Source organism: Papaver somniferum, chromosome 6 (genome assembly GCF_003573695.1).
Source record: "Papaver somniferum cultivar HN1 chromosome 6, ASM357369v1, whole genome shotgun sequence".
Classification (NCBI taxonomy): domain Eukaryota; kingdom Viridiplantae; phylum Streptophyta; class Magnoliopsida; order Ranunculales; family Papaveraceae; genus Papaver; species Papaver somniferum.
This window is the reverse complement of record NC_039363.1, coordinates 136,477,802-136,491,080: the sequence shown is the minus strand read 5'-3', so window position 1 is coordinate 136,491,080 and position 13,279 is coordinate 136,477,802. Positions and strand designations below refer to the sequence as shown.

The 13,279-nt window shown below is 37.2% G+C and overlaps 1 protein-coding gene across 1 annotated transcript; it reads left to right on the top strand.

Moving 5' to 3' along the window:
• The first annotated feature begins 4,139 nt into the window (after positions 1-4,139).
• Positions 4,140-13,044, top strand: LOC113289450. The gene is made up of 25 exons (XM_026538703.1): positions 4,140-4,334; positions 4,442-4,608; positions 4,960-5,069; positions 5,361-5,526; positions 5,637-5,737; positions 5,851-5,923; positions 6,054-6,189; positions 6,320-6,480; positions 6,738-6,862; positions 6,967-7,063; positions 7,166-7,262; positions 7,390-7,441; positions 7,585-7,686; positions 7,767-7,913; positions 8,001-8,163; positions 8,260-8,505; positions 8,591-8,745; positions 8,907-9,035; positions 9,149-9,266; positions 9,371-9,566; positions 9,752-9,863; positions 10,099-10,253; positions 10,405-11,824; positions 11,935-12,129; positions 12,292-13,044. Exons 2-25 carry the CDS (start codon positions 4,476-4,478, stop codon positions 12,766-12,768), a joined length of 4,866 nt encoding a protein of 1,621 aa, XP_026394488.1. The 5' UTR covers positions 4,140-4,334; positions 4,442-4,475; the 3' UTR covers positions 12,769-13,044.
• The last annotated feature ends 235 nt before the right edge of the window (positions 13,045-13,279 follow it).

Genomic DNA, 13,279 nt, shown 5'->3' with positions numbered 1-13,279 from the left:
CATGTTACGACCTTGCTGACTAAAGATACAAAAATCATAACTTTCGATTTCTAACCTAATATAACAATCAAATCACACAACACAATGATGGGTTTGAGTTTAGACATCACTTAGAGTCTTCTTTTCGCCGACAGAATCAACCATTTTTTTGGAAAATCAAAGTTGAAGATTTTCGGTTGATGGAGGAAATGGAAGAAAATGAAGGGGAAGAGCAGAGAGATTAGAGACGAAAGATTAGGGAAGATTAAGAGTTTTTAATTTTTTAATTTTAGGGTTTAATTTTAAGTTAATTAATTCAAGGGTATTAAAGTAAAATTACCAATTTTGACCACCCCTTAGCAAGAGCACTTGGTCCATTTAAATTTGGATATACCCCAATCTCGCCAGGTTTATTATACTTTATCTTTTTTTTTCTTAATTATTTTTGATCTTGTTTAAATGGAAGAGTTTCATTTATCTGAAGTTCTTCCAAATTTTTATAATAAAACTGCTATTAATACATTATACACTACAACAATGAGAACATGTGATTTCTTTGTAATAGAGTTTTATGTTTGTATCCTATGACAAGCAATATCTTTGAGTCAGACATCATTTGTAATAGAGTTCTAACTTTAAGCATATGACAAGCAATATTTATCAGTCGTACATCATTTGTTATTGTTTATTGACATATTTGTCTTATATCATACTTTATTTCTCTAATTTCATTGATGTGTAACTTAATTGAATCATATCTTCTCGGGTTCATATTAGTTGAAGTACAGTTTATATGATTATTCCTACCTGACATTCGATCTAGGCAAAGGATATGGAATTGTGCAATGATGCATCAATCGTCAATTAAAAAAAAACAAACTCACAGGTAAACAAAACACATCACTACAGGAACAAAGCACGGGTTACTGTCTAGTGGCTGACCTGCAGGTAGTTAATTGGGACATCTAACACTTGCTTGGGGAAATAATATCCTCCGATTCGATTGATATATTAGTGACTCCCGATTTCATCAACTCCTTTTTCTCTAGCTATAATCTCCAAAACATATCTCCTGAGATATCTGATGCCATCTACAAAGTCCTTTGCCATTCCTGACCTCAAAGAGCTAATCAAAACAGTTGAAGAAGAAGGGATTTGAACTTGCTACAAAATGCTCTATTTTTTCGTTGTTTAATTTTTTCTATGAAAATAGATTAGACTAAATCTTTTCTTACAAAGACACAAAGATCAGAGATAGTGTTACAAAATTCCATAAAAAAAGAAAAAGAAAATGAAAAACCTTTAGGACCTCAACAAATCTCAATAAGACAAATTTCCCCGCAATGGAATGTCGAAATTTACAACGTCATTGAGATATCCGTTAAAATCCTTGTACCTTGCTATAAAAATCCATGAGAACACTGATTTGAGCATGGAAAGAGATTTTACTTCAAAGATTAAGCTGCAAAATCAAACCATATGATTTTTCAAGGATATAAATAGTTAAAAGCATATATGTGTCTATCCAAATAACCAAGCAAGAGCAACAGAAAAGAGAACATGCATTTAACAGTTATTTGACATTTTCTTTAATTTGGTGTAATAACATTTGTCCTTTCTCAAAGTCTTCCTTTACTACTTACAAAGTTGAACCGGGAAAAAACATGAAAATAAAGATTACTGTATCATGGGTTCAAATCCCATTTCCTCCGGTTGAACGGAAAAAGAGCAAGCTACAAATATATGTACGCCCTTTATACCATCTCTCTAACGCTCTTATTAGAGGGGTCAATCATACTAATACACCACAAAGAAATCGGGAGGAGGATCCTCCAGATTTTGTTTATGACCTCATTTTTGGTAAGTATGATGCTTAAGATTTCTGTATAGAATACTATGACAACTTCAAAATCTCTATAATAATAGTTGTCTAGCATTCACTTGGGTTATCTTTCTTTTATCTGTTCATGACGTTAATATAATTTCTATACAACTGTCCTCAAATCAGGTACAATTTACCAAGACACAATTTCCCGCACATAAAAAATACATGCGCATGAAGCAGAACTAAAATAGGGAAACATTTTACTCTACACCTTCATGGTTCGTCAAATTACTTGATATATTAGTGTACCTCAAATAGCGGGAGATTAATCACAACCAAAGAATGCGCAAACTAAAAAAATGATCCCTATTGAGGCTTATTTTATAAATATATGAGACAAAAGCAGGTTTTAGAAAGTTCATGCTCTAAAAATCCATTATAAACAACTCATTCTTCTTGTATGTACTTTTTTTGTGCAAATCATATTCTAGATCACGTTGAAAATAAGCAATAAAGATTTGAGACAATAGGATATACCTATAAAAAGTTTAGCAACGAATTGAGTTGATTAAAATTTAATAAATGTAAGCTAACGAATGATCAACTAATATATTATCAAGTTGTAGTTACCACTAACCAAATAGTCTACCATCAAACTAAGATATTATCAATCGAGTTTACTTAATTAAAATAAAATAGTGTGCCTGCATTGCTTCTTGAATAGCCAGAAATCAAAAGGCAACCTTTACAGGTATAACAATTCCGAATTACCACACCAAAGATCAACAATAACTCTTCAATTTCCTACCATATCAATAGGGAAAAAACAACATAAAAAATTCTTTAGTTGCATAAGCATTCTTTTGCCATAAGCATTTCAAAATCCAGAAAAACCGTAAGGAATAACATAAGGGAGGATAACAATTGTTACCTTTTTTTGTTCTTCAGATTTTATAAGTGCTCATAGATGAATCCAGAAACGACCAATAAGAAACCTTACCCTGTAACCAGTTTAACTCTAAACATCACTACAAAATCATCTCCAAAATTCAAAGACCCAAACCCTTGTAACAGAAAAACCCAATCTTTCGAAATGAATTTAAAATCATATTTAACAAAGATGAGTTTTGGTTAGTTCAATTCATCGATAAAGAAATTAGACAATTGCCACTTGCAGACTGTTAAAAGGTGTACATTTTATAAGAGAATTGGAGAACTTGTCTTCCAGTAAATCAACCAAAACCCTACATCCAAACCCAAAACATGACAGGAGCATTAAAAAGAAAGAAAAAGGAAGAATATATATATTTGACAATACCATTTCAAAAGGAAAAATCCCTGCTAAAGACTGTCAATTTTTAAGAAAAAAAATTACAAAGAAAAAAACCCCGAGAAATGTGAAGAAGGGAAAAACGTAGAGAAGTAGTGGGATTAGTTTTGATCAAGGTTTGTTCTCTGTACGGGACATAAGTGGAGATTAGTTTTTCTTATCGTCTCTGTAAAGTGGGAAGTGGATCGAGTAAGTGGGGGTTAACTTGGAAGTGAGATAAGTGGAAAGTGTATGCATGTAACCGCTATGTTGGGCGAGAATGAACGAGAAAACTTCATTTACCACTACTTTCACCAGAGTTGTCTATATTAATTTTTTGCGGGCCAAAATGAAAGAGAATTGAGTATTGAGTTTAAATTTACGATTCAAATCGTACGAATCGCTCCAAATCTTCCCAAGTCGATTCACATTGCCTTGAATCATTTAGTCCATGAATCGCCGTTTGACCTATTTTGACTAGGATTCTTGACTTCTTGACCAGCTCAGACTGAAATTTCTACTGAAAATATAAAGCATTAAAAATTTAACTATCGGAGAGATTCAAACTTGAGTGCACAAGATGGTATTAGTATACCCTATACCATTATACCAACTTGGTCTTTGTTGTTATTATTTCAACGTATATTTAATATAACCTCATAAATCAAAGATCAAGAATGTTTGATCTATTTCAATGAAATTTACAGGTATAATGCAGCGATTCAATAATCGACCATGAATTTTCGATTCACGATTTAACATACGATTTTCAAATTTCAAAAATGATTCATGATTTAAAAACTTTGTTCCGATAATTTTATTATTACTTTCTCCCAACCAAACACGCCCTAATAGTGTTGTTGCCTGGCATAATGCTATGAGCAGCAGCCAGTTCATTCAGACAGTGTGAGGAGAAACAAGCTACACTACAATGATAAAGTTAAATCCAACTGCAGCCGTCGGATCGAATTAATACAATCTCTATAACTTAAAAGGTTAAAAAAATGAAAAAAAAATAAAAAATAAAAATAACAACAAGAAAATCTCTGGCAAAACTCCCATCATTTTTCATCTCAATTTCTATGCTAATTTAATTTTGCCATCATCATTATTAAAGATCAGTTCCATTCTTTTTTCCCCACCCGACTTTACCCAATTTCTTGAATAGTATCATCTTCAGATCTCTCACCGGTTCCTCACTTTCATGCCCTAATTACACAGGTGAAGATGATTTCCTTATTAAAATCGTTGTTAGATCTTTGAATCTCTCTCTATACATCTCGTTTTGATCTGATATAGGGTTTTATAATACGAATTGTGGATTGCAGATTTGTAGGGCAAGTTCTCGAAGGGGGAGTAGGAATGGAGTGGGGAACGGTACAGCATTTGGATCTTCGTCATGTTGATCGTGGACTCAAACCTTTACAACCTCATGCTGCTGCATTTCATCCTACTCAAGCACTTATTGCTGCTGCCATTGGAAACTATTTAATTGGTTAGTAATTCACCCTACAAACTCCAACAGAATTAAGTAAAGTTTCGATTTCTGAAACTAGATTCGTCACTGGATCATAAACTCCAGATCTCCTCAATGTTCAGGTTGCGCATATAAATTGTTTCCATAATTAAGTTTGACAATATGAGGATCTTCAATTCAGATTAAATTGAACTGTATTGTATTCATTTTAGTAAAGTTAGTGTAGTTCTATTGTTGGAGGTTCGGAATGATTTTAGTATAGATGATGAAGTTTGAAGATTTGTACTATGTCATGTTAGTTTGTTACTATGCAAGTAAGAAATTGCACTTGCTAGAGTAATTGCCTGATATAACCTTTGTTTTTCTCAGAATTTGATGCACTTACTGGAAGTAAGATTTCTACAATTGACATTGGTGCGCCTGTTGTACGTATGTTATATAGTCCTACAACTGGGCATTCTGTAATTGCTATACTCGAGGTTGGCTTACTTTCTCTCTTTTCTACACTAGGAACTCTGACTTAGACATCACGTTACATTTTTGCAAGGCAAGAATTTGATATTAGTTGGGCAATCAGCATATAGGTCTGCCCATTCTGACCTCAAAATGTAGGTTTCAGCTCCCATTTGCCCTGCAATTTGGTGGCTTGTCCTATCCAGAGTCCCAACATCAGATAATGACTAGGGATGTTGAGCATTCTCTTGATATATAGTTTTTGCTTTTGAACTGTACCTTTCTCAGATACGTCCATGTTTCTCTTTTGATTCTAGGACTGTACAATTCGGTCATGTGACTTTGACACTGAGCAGACTTGTGTTTTACATTCACCTGAAAAGAAGTCAGAACGCATTTCTTCTGATACAGAAGTCCATCTTGCCTTAACACCTCTCCAACCCGTTGTATTCTTTGGTTTCCACAAAAGGATGAGTGTAACAGGTTCTTCTTCTGCAATATCCTTTTCCTTTTCCTTTTATTCTTATTTCTATTTCTATGATAAGATTAGTAGTGGATGTTTCTAAATCTTTTATTGCTTCTTTTTCATGAAGTTGTTGGAACTGTTGAAGGAGGAAGACCACCAACCAAAATTAAGACAGATTTAAAAAAACCAGTTGTCAATCTTGCTTGTCATCCCCGACTTCCTGTTCTGGTAACATGCACCATATTACTTGAGTTAATGCAGTCTACTCCTCAGTGAAATAGTACAGCTGAGTTCTTCTATTTGTGAAAAACTTTAACAGGTGTTTTGCTTTTTGGTTTCAGTATGTTGCTTATGCAGATGGTTTGATACGAGCTTACAACATCCATACATATGCTGTTCATTACACCCTGCAACGTAAGATGTTTAACATTTATTTAGTGGTTGATGACACATTAGTTGAAAGGCTCTACCCTGTTTCTTCTCTCTTTTTTCTTCCTTGCAAGTGATCTCGTAATTGTAATTTTTCCATTGGATCTCTAAACAGTTGATAATACTATTAAGCTTATTGGTGCTGGCGCATTTGCTTTTCACCCAACCTTGGAGTGGATTTTTGTTGGTGATAGACGTGGTACCCTTTTGGCATGGGATGTTTCCACAGAGAGACCAAATATGATTGGGATGTAAGTTTCTTGTGTGAAGTTGGTAATTGGTTGTTTTGTTGATAATAAGAGTGCATGCAGATGATGCTACTGTTTGTCTAATTTGTGTGATTGTTTTGATATTTCACTGCACTGACAATTGCTACTTCAGTACACAGGTGGGTTCACAGCCAATCTCATCAGTTGCATGGCTTCCTATGTGCCGGCTATTAGTCACACTTTCCAAGGATGGAACACTTCAAGTTTGGAAAACACGAGTTATAATTAATCCGAATAGGCCACCTGTGCAAGCAAGCTTTTTCGAGCCTGCTGGTTAGTCACTTCTTTCCACCAAATCACTCCTCACTATAACATTGTCCTGAAACTTGATATCTTGTGCTGACTGAGGTTGGTCAATTAGTTATTATATGTTTACATCATCAAGGAAATGTTATATGATTTCCAGTATTTTAGTAAGCAGAAGTCTCTTGAGTACAAGTAATGAATATTATTTTTTTGCTTTGCTTTATTTCTGTTGCATACAGTTACTGGTGTATATATGAAAGTATAACATCTTTTCTATTTTGCAGTCATTGAGTCGATTGACATCACTAAGATACTGTCTCAGCATGGGGGAGAAGCCGTATATCCATTACCACGAATCAGAAATATAGTAGTTCATCCCAAATTGAATTTAGCAGCATTACTGTTTGCAGTTAAGTCCATAACCATATTTCATATACTCATTTTCAAGATTATCAAAATAATGTGTCCAGTTGATACTTAAGGAATGGCTTTTGCTTTCATTTTTCTTTACAGCATGTAGGTTCAGACATGCCAAAAAATAGGGCAGCATACACTAGAGAAGGCCGTAAGCAGCTTTTCGCAGTTCTTCAGAACGCAAGGGGATCATCAGGTGCTTGTTTGGATTTATTGCATTATCTCTACTATGAATCCAGCCAACTATAAATCTATTTGAGATGTGAAATATCTGCTTATTGCTAGATGTTCTGTGCAGCTTCTGCTTTGAAGGAAAAGCTTTCATTGTTAGGTTCTTCTGGAGTTTTAGCTGACCATCAGCTTCAGGTTCAGCTTCAGGAACATCATTCAAAGGGGTGCGTTGATATTTGACAAGAATCATTTTATCGCATCCTATTGTTTCTTTAAATGAAGGTTACCATGAATTTCCTTCCTGCAAAATATGTATTGCACATAGTAACAGCGAGTTCTTTTTTCTGCCAGCCAAAGTCAGCTTACTACATCTGATATTGCGCGGAAGGCGTTTCTTCACAGTGTATGTTTCCTTCTTGTTTGGTTTAGATACCATTGTTTTTGTTTGATAACTTGATTGCAGTTGTTCTTATCAAGCAACTTTTTTCCGTTGTTTGTTCTTTTCACTAAAGTAGTTCTTTTATGAATTGTGTTCTTTCCTTATAGCATTTCATGGAAGGTCACTCCAAAAGTGCTCCAATATCTCGGTTGCCTCTCATCACTGTAGTGGATTCTAACCATCATCTCAAGGACATCCCTGTCTGTCAGGTACTTTTTGTAGTAGGTTTATAACCTAATTGTTGTGTAGCTTGCTTTCATATCTTAACTCATTCCACCAAATCATGCAGCCATTTCAGTTGGAGCTCAATTTTTTTAATAAAGAGAACAGGGTTCTTCACTACCCAGTAAGGGCGTTTTATGTAGATGGAGTCAACCTTATGGCACATAACCTTTCCACTGGAGCTGATAACATATACAAGAAGCTCTACCCCTCGGTACTGGTGACACTTTATTTCCCTTATAGAACTCAATGTCATATCCATCATCATTAGTAACAATACTCAATTGCCTTACGCTTTCAGATTCCAGGGCATATAGAGTGCTACTCAAAGACCATTCACTACAGTATTAAACAGCACCTATTTCTTGTTGTCTTTGAGTTCAGTGGTGGTACTAAGGATGTTGTAGTTTATTGGGAAAAGACTAATTTCCATTCAGCTACTAGTAAAGAAAGTACCATTAAAGGTTTGTTACCCCAGTGAACTTTCTTGTTTTTATTTTACTTTTATTTGAGTTTTGGCATGTAAGGTTTTGCTTTAATCTTTTCTGTTTGTAATGTAGGTCGAGATGCAGCATTTATTGGCCCTAATGAAAACCAGTTTGCCATCCTGGACGATGAGAAAACTGGTCTAAATTTGTATATCCTGCCAGGGGCTCAGAAGGAAGCTGTTGGCAAAAATGAAGTTCCTAATGTTGATGCTTCTGCGGATGTTAACACTTCTGCTGATGTTGATGGTGGTTCAATCCGGGGACCGGTTCAGTTCACCTTTGAAACTGAAGTTGATCGCATCTTTTCTGCACCAATAGGTTTTCTATGAAAAAAAAATCTACACATTTTACAGCCTATTTATTGACAAACATTATATAATGCTAGAATTATTTCTTATTGTAGAATCAACTATCATTTATGCAATTCATGGGAATCATATTGGTTTGGCAAAGCTTATCCAGGGATATCTTTTGTCAACTAATGATGGCCAACAAGGACCAGCAAAAGCGGAAGGGAAAAAATTAATCAAATTGAAAGTGGATGAGATCGTATTGAAGGTAATTGGCTCTGCTCTACCCCAACATACGGTTTAGATGAATCCTGAGGCTCTTTTTATCATATTTAGGAGGCCGTACATAGTTAAAGCTTAATTGTTAATCATGCACATAAACTGGATCTCTCCGACAAGTGATATATGTGGTTCTTATGCATTTTACAGATTCAATGGCAAGAAACTCTTAGAGGTTATGTTGCAGGACTATTGACGAGCCACAGGGTGCTGATTGTTTCGGCAGATCTGCAAATACTGGCAACCACTTCTGCGAAATTCGAGAAGGGAATGCCTCCAATATCCTTTAAAAATAGGTTTTTCTGCGATTGACATTAAACAATGAAAACAAAATTTTATGAACTGTAGGATCAACATATTATATATTTGTTTAAACCTTAATTCCATTTTACTTTAGATCCCTTTTATGGGTTGGGCCCACACTTCTTTTTTCAACTTCAACTGCCATTAGTGTGCTTGGCTGGGATAGCAAAGTCAGGACGGTTCTCTCTATCAGCATGCCATACTCAGGTAATCTTCTTGTGAAGTGTCCTGTCAAAACTTATTTTGTCGACTGGTTTGCCCCCAAAACACTTTCTTCCTCTGACCCATCAGCATTAACTTTTTCCACGCAGTGTTAGTCGGTGCTTTGAACGATCGTATACTGCTTGCTAACCCAACAGATATAAATCCCAGACAAAAGAAAGGGATCGAGATAAGGAGCTGTCTTGTTGGGCTTCTTGAACCTCTTCTTATTGGATTTTCCACAATGCAGCAGTACTTTGAGCAAAAGCTTGATTTATCTGAGATCCTTTACCAGATAACATCTAGGTTCTTTTTCACCTTTTCAGTCTCGTGTTTCCCTTATCCGGCTATATACTGAATCTGATTCTGGTTAACTTTGAATACATGATTTTCTCAGGCTATAGCTGAATAGAGGGTGTTTTTATTTAAAAACAAAACAAAATGATCCTAATAATAACGTTTGAGTGTTTCTCGGCCTTGTTGTAATGTAGGTTTGACAGTTTGCGCATTACTCCAAGGTCCCTTGATATTCTTACCGGAGGTTCTCCTGTTTGTGGAGATCTTGCAGTGTCATTGTCCCAATCAGGACCGCAGTTTACTCAGGTGCCATACAACATATTTCTTATGCACTTTTTTTTTTATATATATATTTCTATGCATATTATTTTTTTTTGCATTTTTTGTCCATTTGGTGTATGAAAATAAATATTGCAGATGTATGTATATATATATATATATATATATATATTTCAGATGTGGTTAATATTATGCGTGCATTCTTAGTTTCTTATGCTCAACCCTCATTTTAACCCACTTGAGCGTGTTATCGTTGTCTTAGGTTTTGCGGTGCATCTACGCAATCAAAGCTCTCCGTTTTTCTACTGCTTTGTCAGTATTGAAAGATGAGTTCTTGCGATCAAGAGATTATCCACAATGCCCTCCAACATCCCATTTGTTCCACCGCTTTCGCCAGTTGGGATATGCCTGTATCAAGTATGGATGTTTAATCTAACATTGTTAAAACCCTGGTGTTAAACATCTTTGATGAATGCTGTTTGAACCTATGTTTAACACCAACTATATCGAATTCCTTCGTTTAATAACTGCGTTTCTTTGAGTTATAACCTGCTAGATGAAATTGCAGATATGGTCAGTTCGACAGTGCGAAAGAAACATTTGAAGTTATTGCGGATTTTGAAAGTATGCTTGACTTATTTATATGCCACCTGAATCCTAGCGCCATGAGGCGTCTTGCTCAGAAGTTGGAAGATGCCGGAACCGATTCAGAACTAAGGCGATACTGTGAAAGGATTTTAAGAGTTCGTTCAACAGGATGGACACAAGGTATTTTTGCCAATTTTGCCGCTGAAAGTATGGTTCCCAAAGGCCCTGAGTGGGGAGGGGGAAACTGGGAAATCAAGACACCTACAGAAACAAAGGGCATACCACAGTGGGAATTGGCAGCAGAGGTGACGCCATATATGAAGACTGATGATGGTCCCATCCCAGCCGTCGTCGTGGACCACATTGGCGTGTACTTGGGTGTAATTAAAGGAAGGGGAAATGTGATAGAAGTAAGGGAGGATAGTTTAGTTAAAGCTTTTACTGCAGCAGGAGCTGACATAAAGACAAATGGTATTCAAGCATCTGCAGCTAATCTTATATCGGATAAGCCGAACGGAGTTGGTGGTAGTAACACTATGAACTTAGCAGGTCTCGAAACACTGGGTAAAGCAGGTCCAACTGCTGCTGATGAACAGGCAAGAGCAGAAGAGGAATTTAAAAGATCACTCTATGGTGCTGCTGGGGGTGATAGCAGCAGCGATGAAGATGGAGTATCAAAGACCAAAAAGATACGCATAAGAATACGAGATAAACCGGCTGCAGCTACGGCGGTTGATGTTAATAAGATCAAAGAAGCAACGAGGCAATTTAAACTTGGCGAGGGGTTAGGCCCACCAATGAGTAGGACAAAGTCGTTATCTGGAGGATCTCCAGATCTTTCACAGATGTCCCAACCAGGTCTTCCAGCCACAACAAACATGACAACACCTGGATTTTCGGCTCCTCCTGGTGATATGTTTGGAACCAACACTTTGGCACTACCTGCACCACCAGGGGCAACTGCACCTGGCCCTGGAACACCAGCGCCTATCCCTGAGGATTTTTTCCAAAATACCATATCGTCCTTCCAGGTTGCAGCTTCTTTACCTCCTCCTGGAAGGTATACCTCAATGGATCAGAGTTCTCAAGGGGTTAATGGTAACCAGACAACTTCGAACCAGGCTAATGTGGCATCTGATATCGGTCTCTCCGGAGGTGGTGTTCCACCTCAACAACCTCAACAACCGACTATCCCCATGGAGTCCATTGGACTTCCTGATGGTGGTGTCCCACCCCAACAACCTATGGGTCCTGTTGGTGTGCCTACGGTGCCACAGGCTCAGTTGTCTCAGGCAACGTCACAACCCATCGATCTGAGCTCACTTGAAGGTCCTAGTGCTGTTAACACTGGAAAGCCTCCAGCACCTGCTTCACCGCCGTCAACTGTGCGCCTTGGACAGGTATCCGAGTTAGTCTATTATCTCATCCATATGATTGTGAAATAAGTTTGTAAAATCTCTAATACTGTGATAGTAATCTGGGACTAATATCCTTCTTCATTTTTTTGTAGGTTCCCCGTGGAGCAGGTGCTGCAATGTGTTACAAAACCGGACTTGTTCATTTGGAGCAGAATCAACTTTCAGATGCATTATCCTGTTTCGATGAAGCTTTCCTGGCTCTGGCAAAAGACCAGTCTCGTGGAGCTGACATCAAAGCTCAAGCCACAATCTGTGCTCAATACAAAATTGCAGTTGCATTACTTCAGGTATCGTTGGCCTATCAAACACTGTTAACGCAAACATAGCGTCTTGTCCTCAAATCTACAGAACAAGACATAGAGGCTTACATGTCCGGATCCAGCAGTAGAAATGAAAGTCAAAAAACCTTTTACTTCTGGGGTAACACAATTATTTTGGTGTCATGACAGGAAATTGGACGGCTGCAAAAGGTTCAAGGCACCAGTGCAGCAATTAGTGCTAAAGATGAGATGGGAAGGCTTTCCCGTCATCTGGGTTCTTTGCCTCTCCAAGCAAAACATCGAATAAGCTGCATCAGAACCGCCATCAAACGGAACATGGAGGTGCAGAACTATTCTTACGCCAAGCAGATGCTCGATCTTCTCCTTTCTAAAGCACCTCCTAGCAAACAAGATGAATTGAGAAGCTTGATCGACATGTGTGTCCAAAGGGGATTGACTAACAAGTCTATCGATCCACTAGAAGATCCTTCGCAGTTCTGTGCTGCCACACTCAGCCGCCTTTCCACCATTGGGTATGATGTTTGTGATCTTTGTGGAGCAAAATTCTCTGCTCTAACGGCTCCTGGATGCATCATATGTGGTATGGGAAGCATTAAAAGATCCGATGTAGTTGTTGGGCCTATTGCTGCTACTCCATTTGGATGAGTCGAAGTTGTATTATATGTTGATTTTGTGTTCATAAAGGAGGTTTTCATTTTCTTTCTTCTTTGTAGGTCTCTTTATCTATGTATTTCTCTCATATTTTTTCTTCTTTTGCTCGCAAGTTGCTAAGATTAGCTAATGTTGAGGCGTTCCATAGATATATATTCCGTCTTTGTTTGTAATTTTCTGTAGTTCCTTTGTCAAAGGGATTATAAACACTTGTACCAAAGAGTAATTGATTTTAATGAATAGAGCGAGGTGTGACGAAATGGTTATGTATTTTCGGAGTCATGTCAAAATAGAGAGATAAGACTCCCATATACCTCCATATACTTGTGCCTTCATGCGCCACCGTTAGTTTATAGCTTGCGGTGCATGTGCTTTGGTACGGCATGTAATCGGAGTCACTGGTGCCTAGTCATTATATGATTATAATTTTCTAATGGTGATAATGTTTTGTTCCTAGTGTGCAGGAAGAGTGTGCAGGAAGAGGACTGCCGCGGTGTGTTCAGAT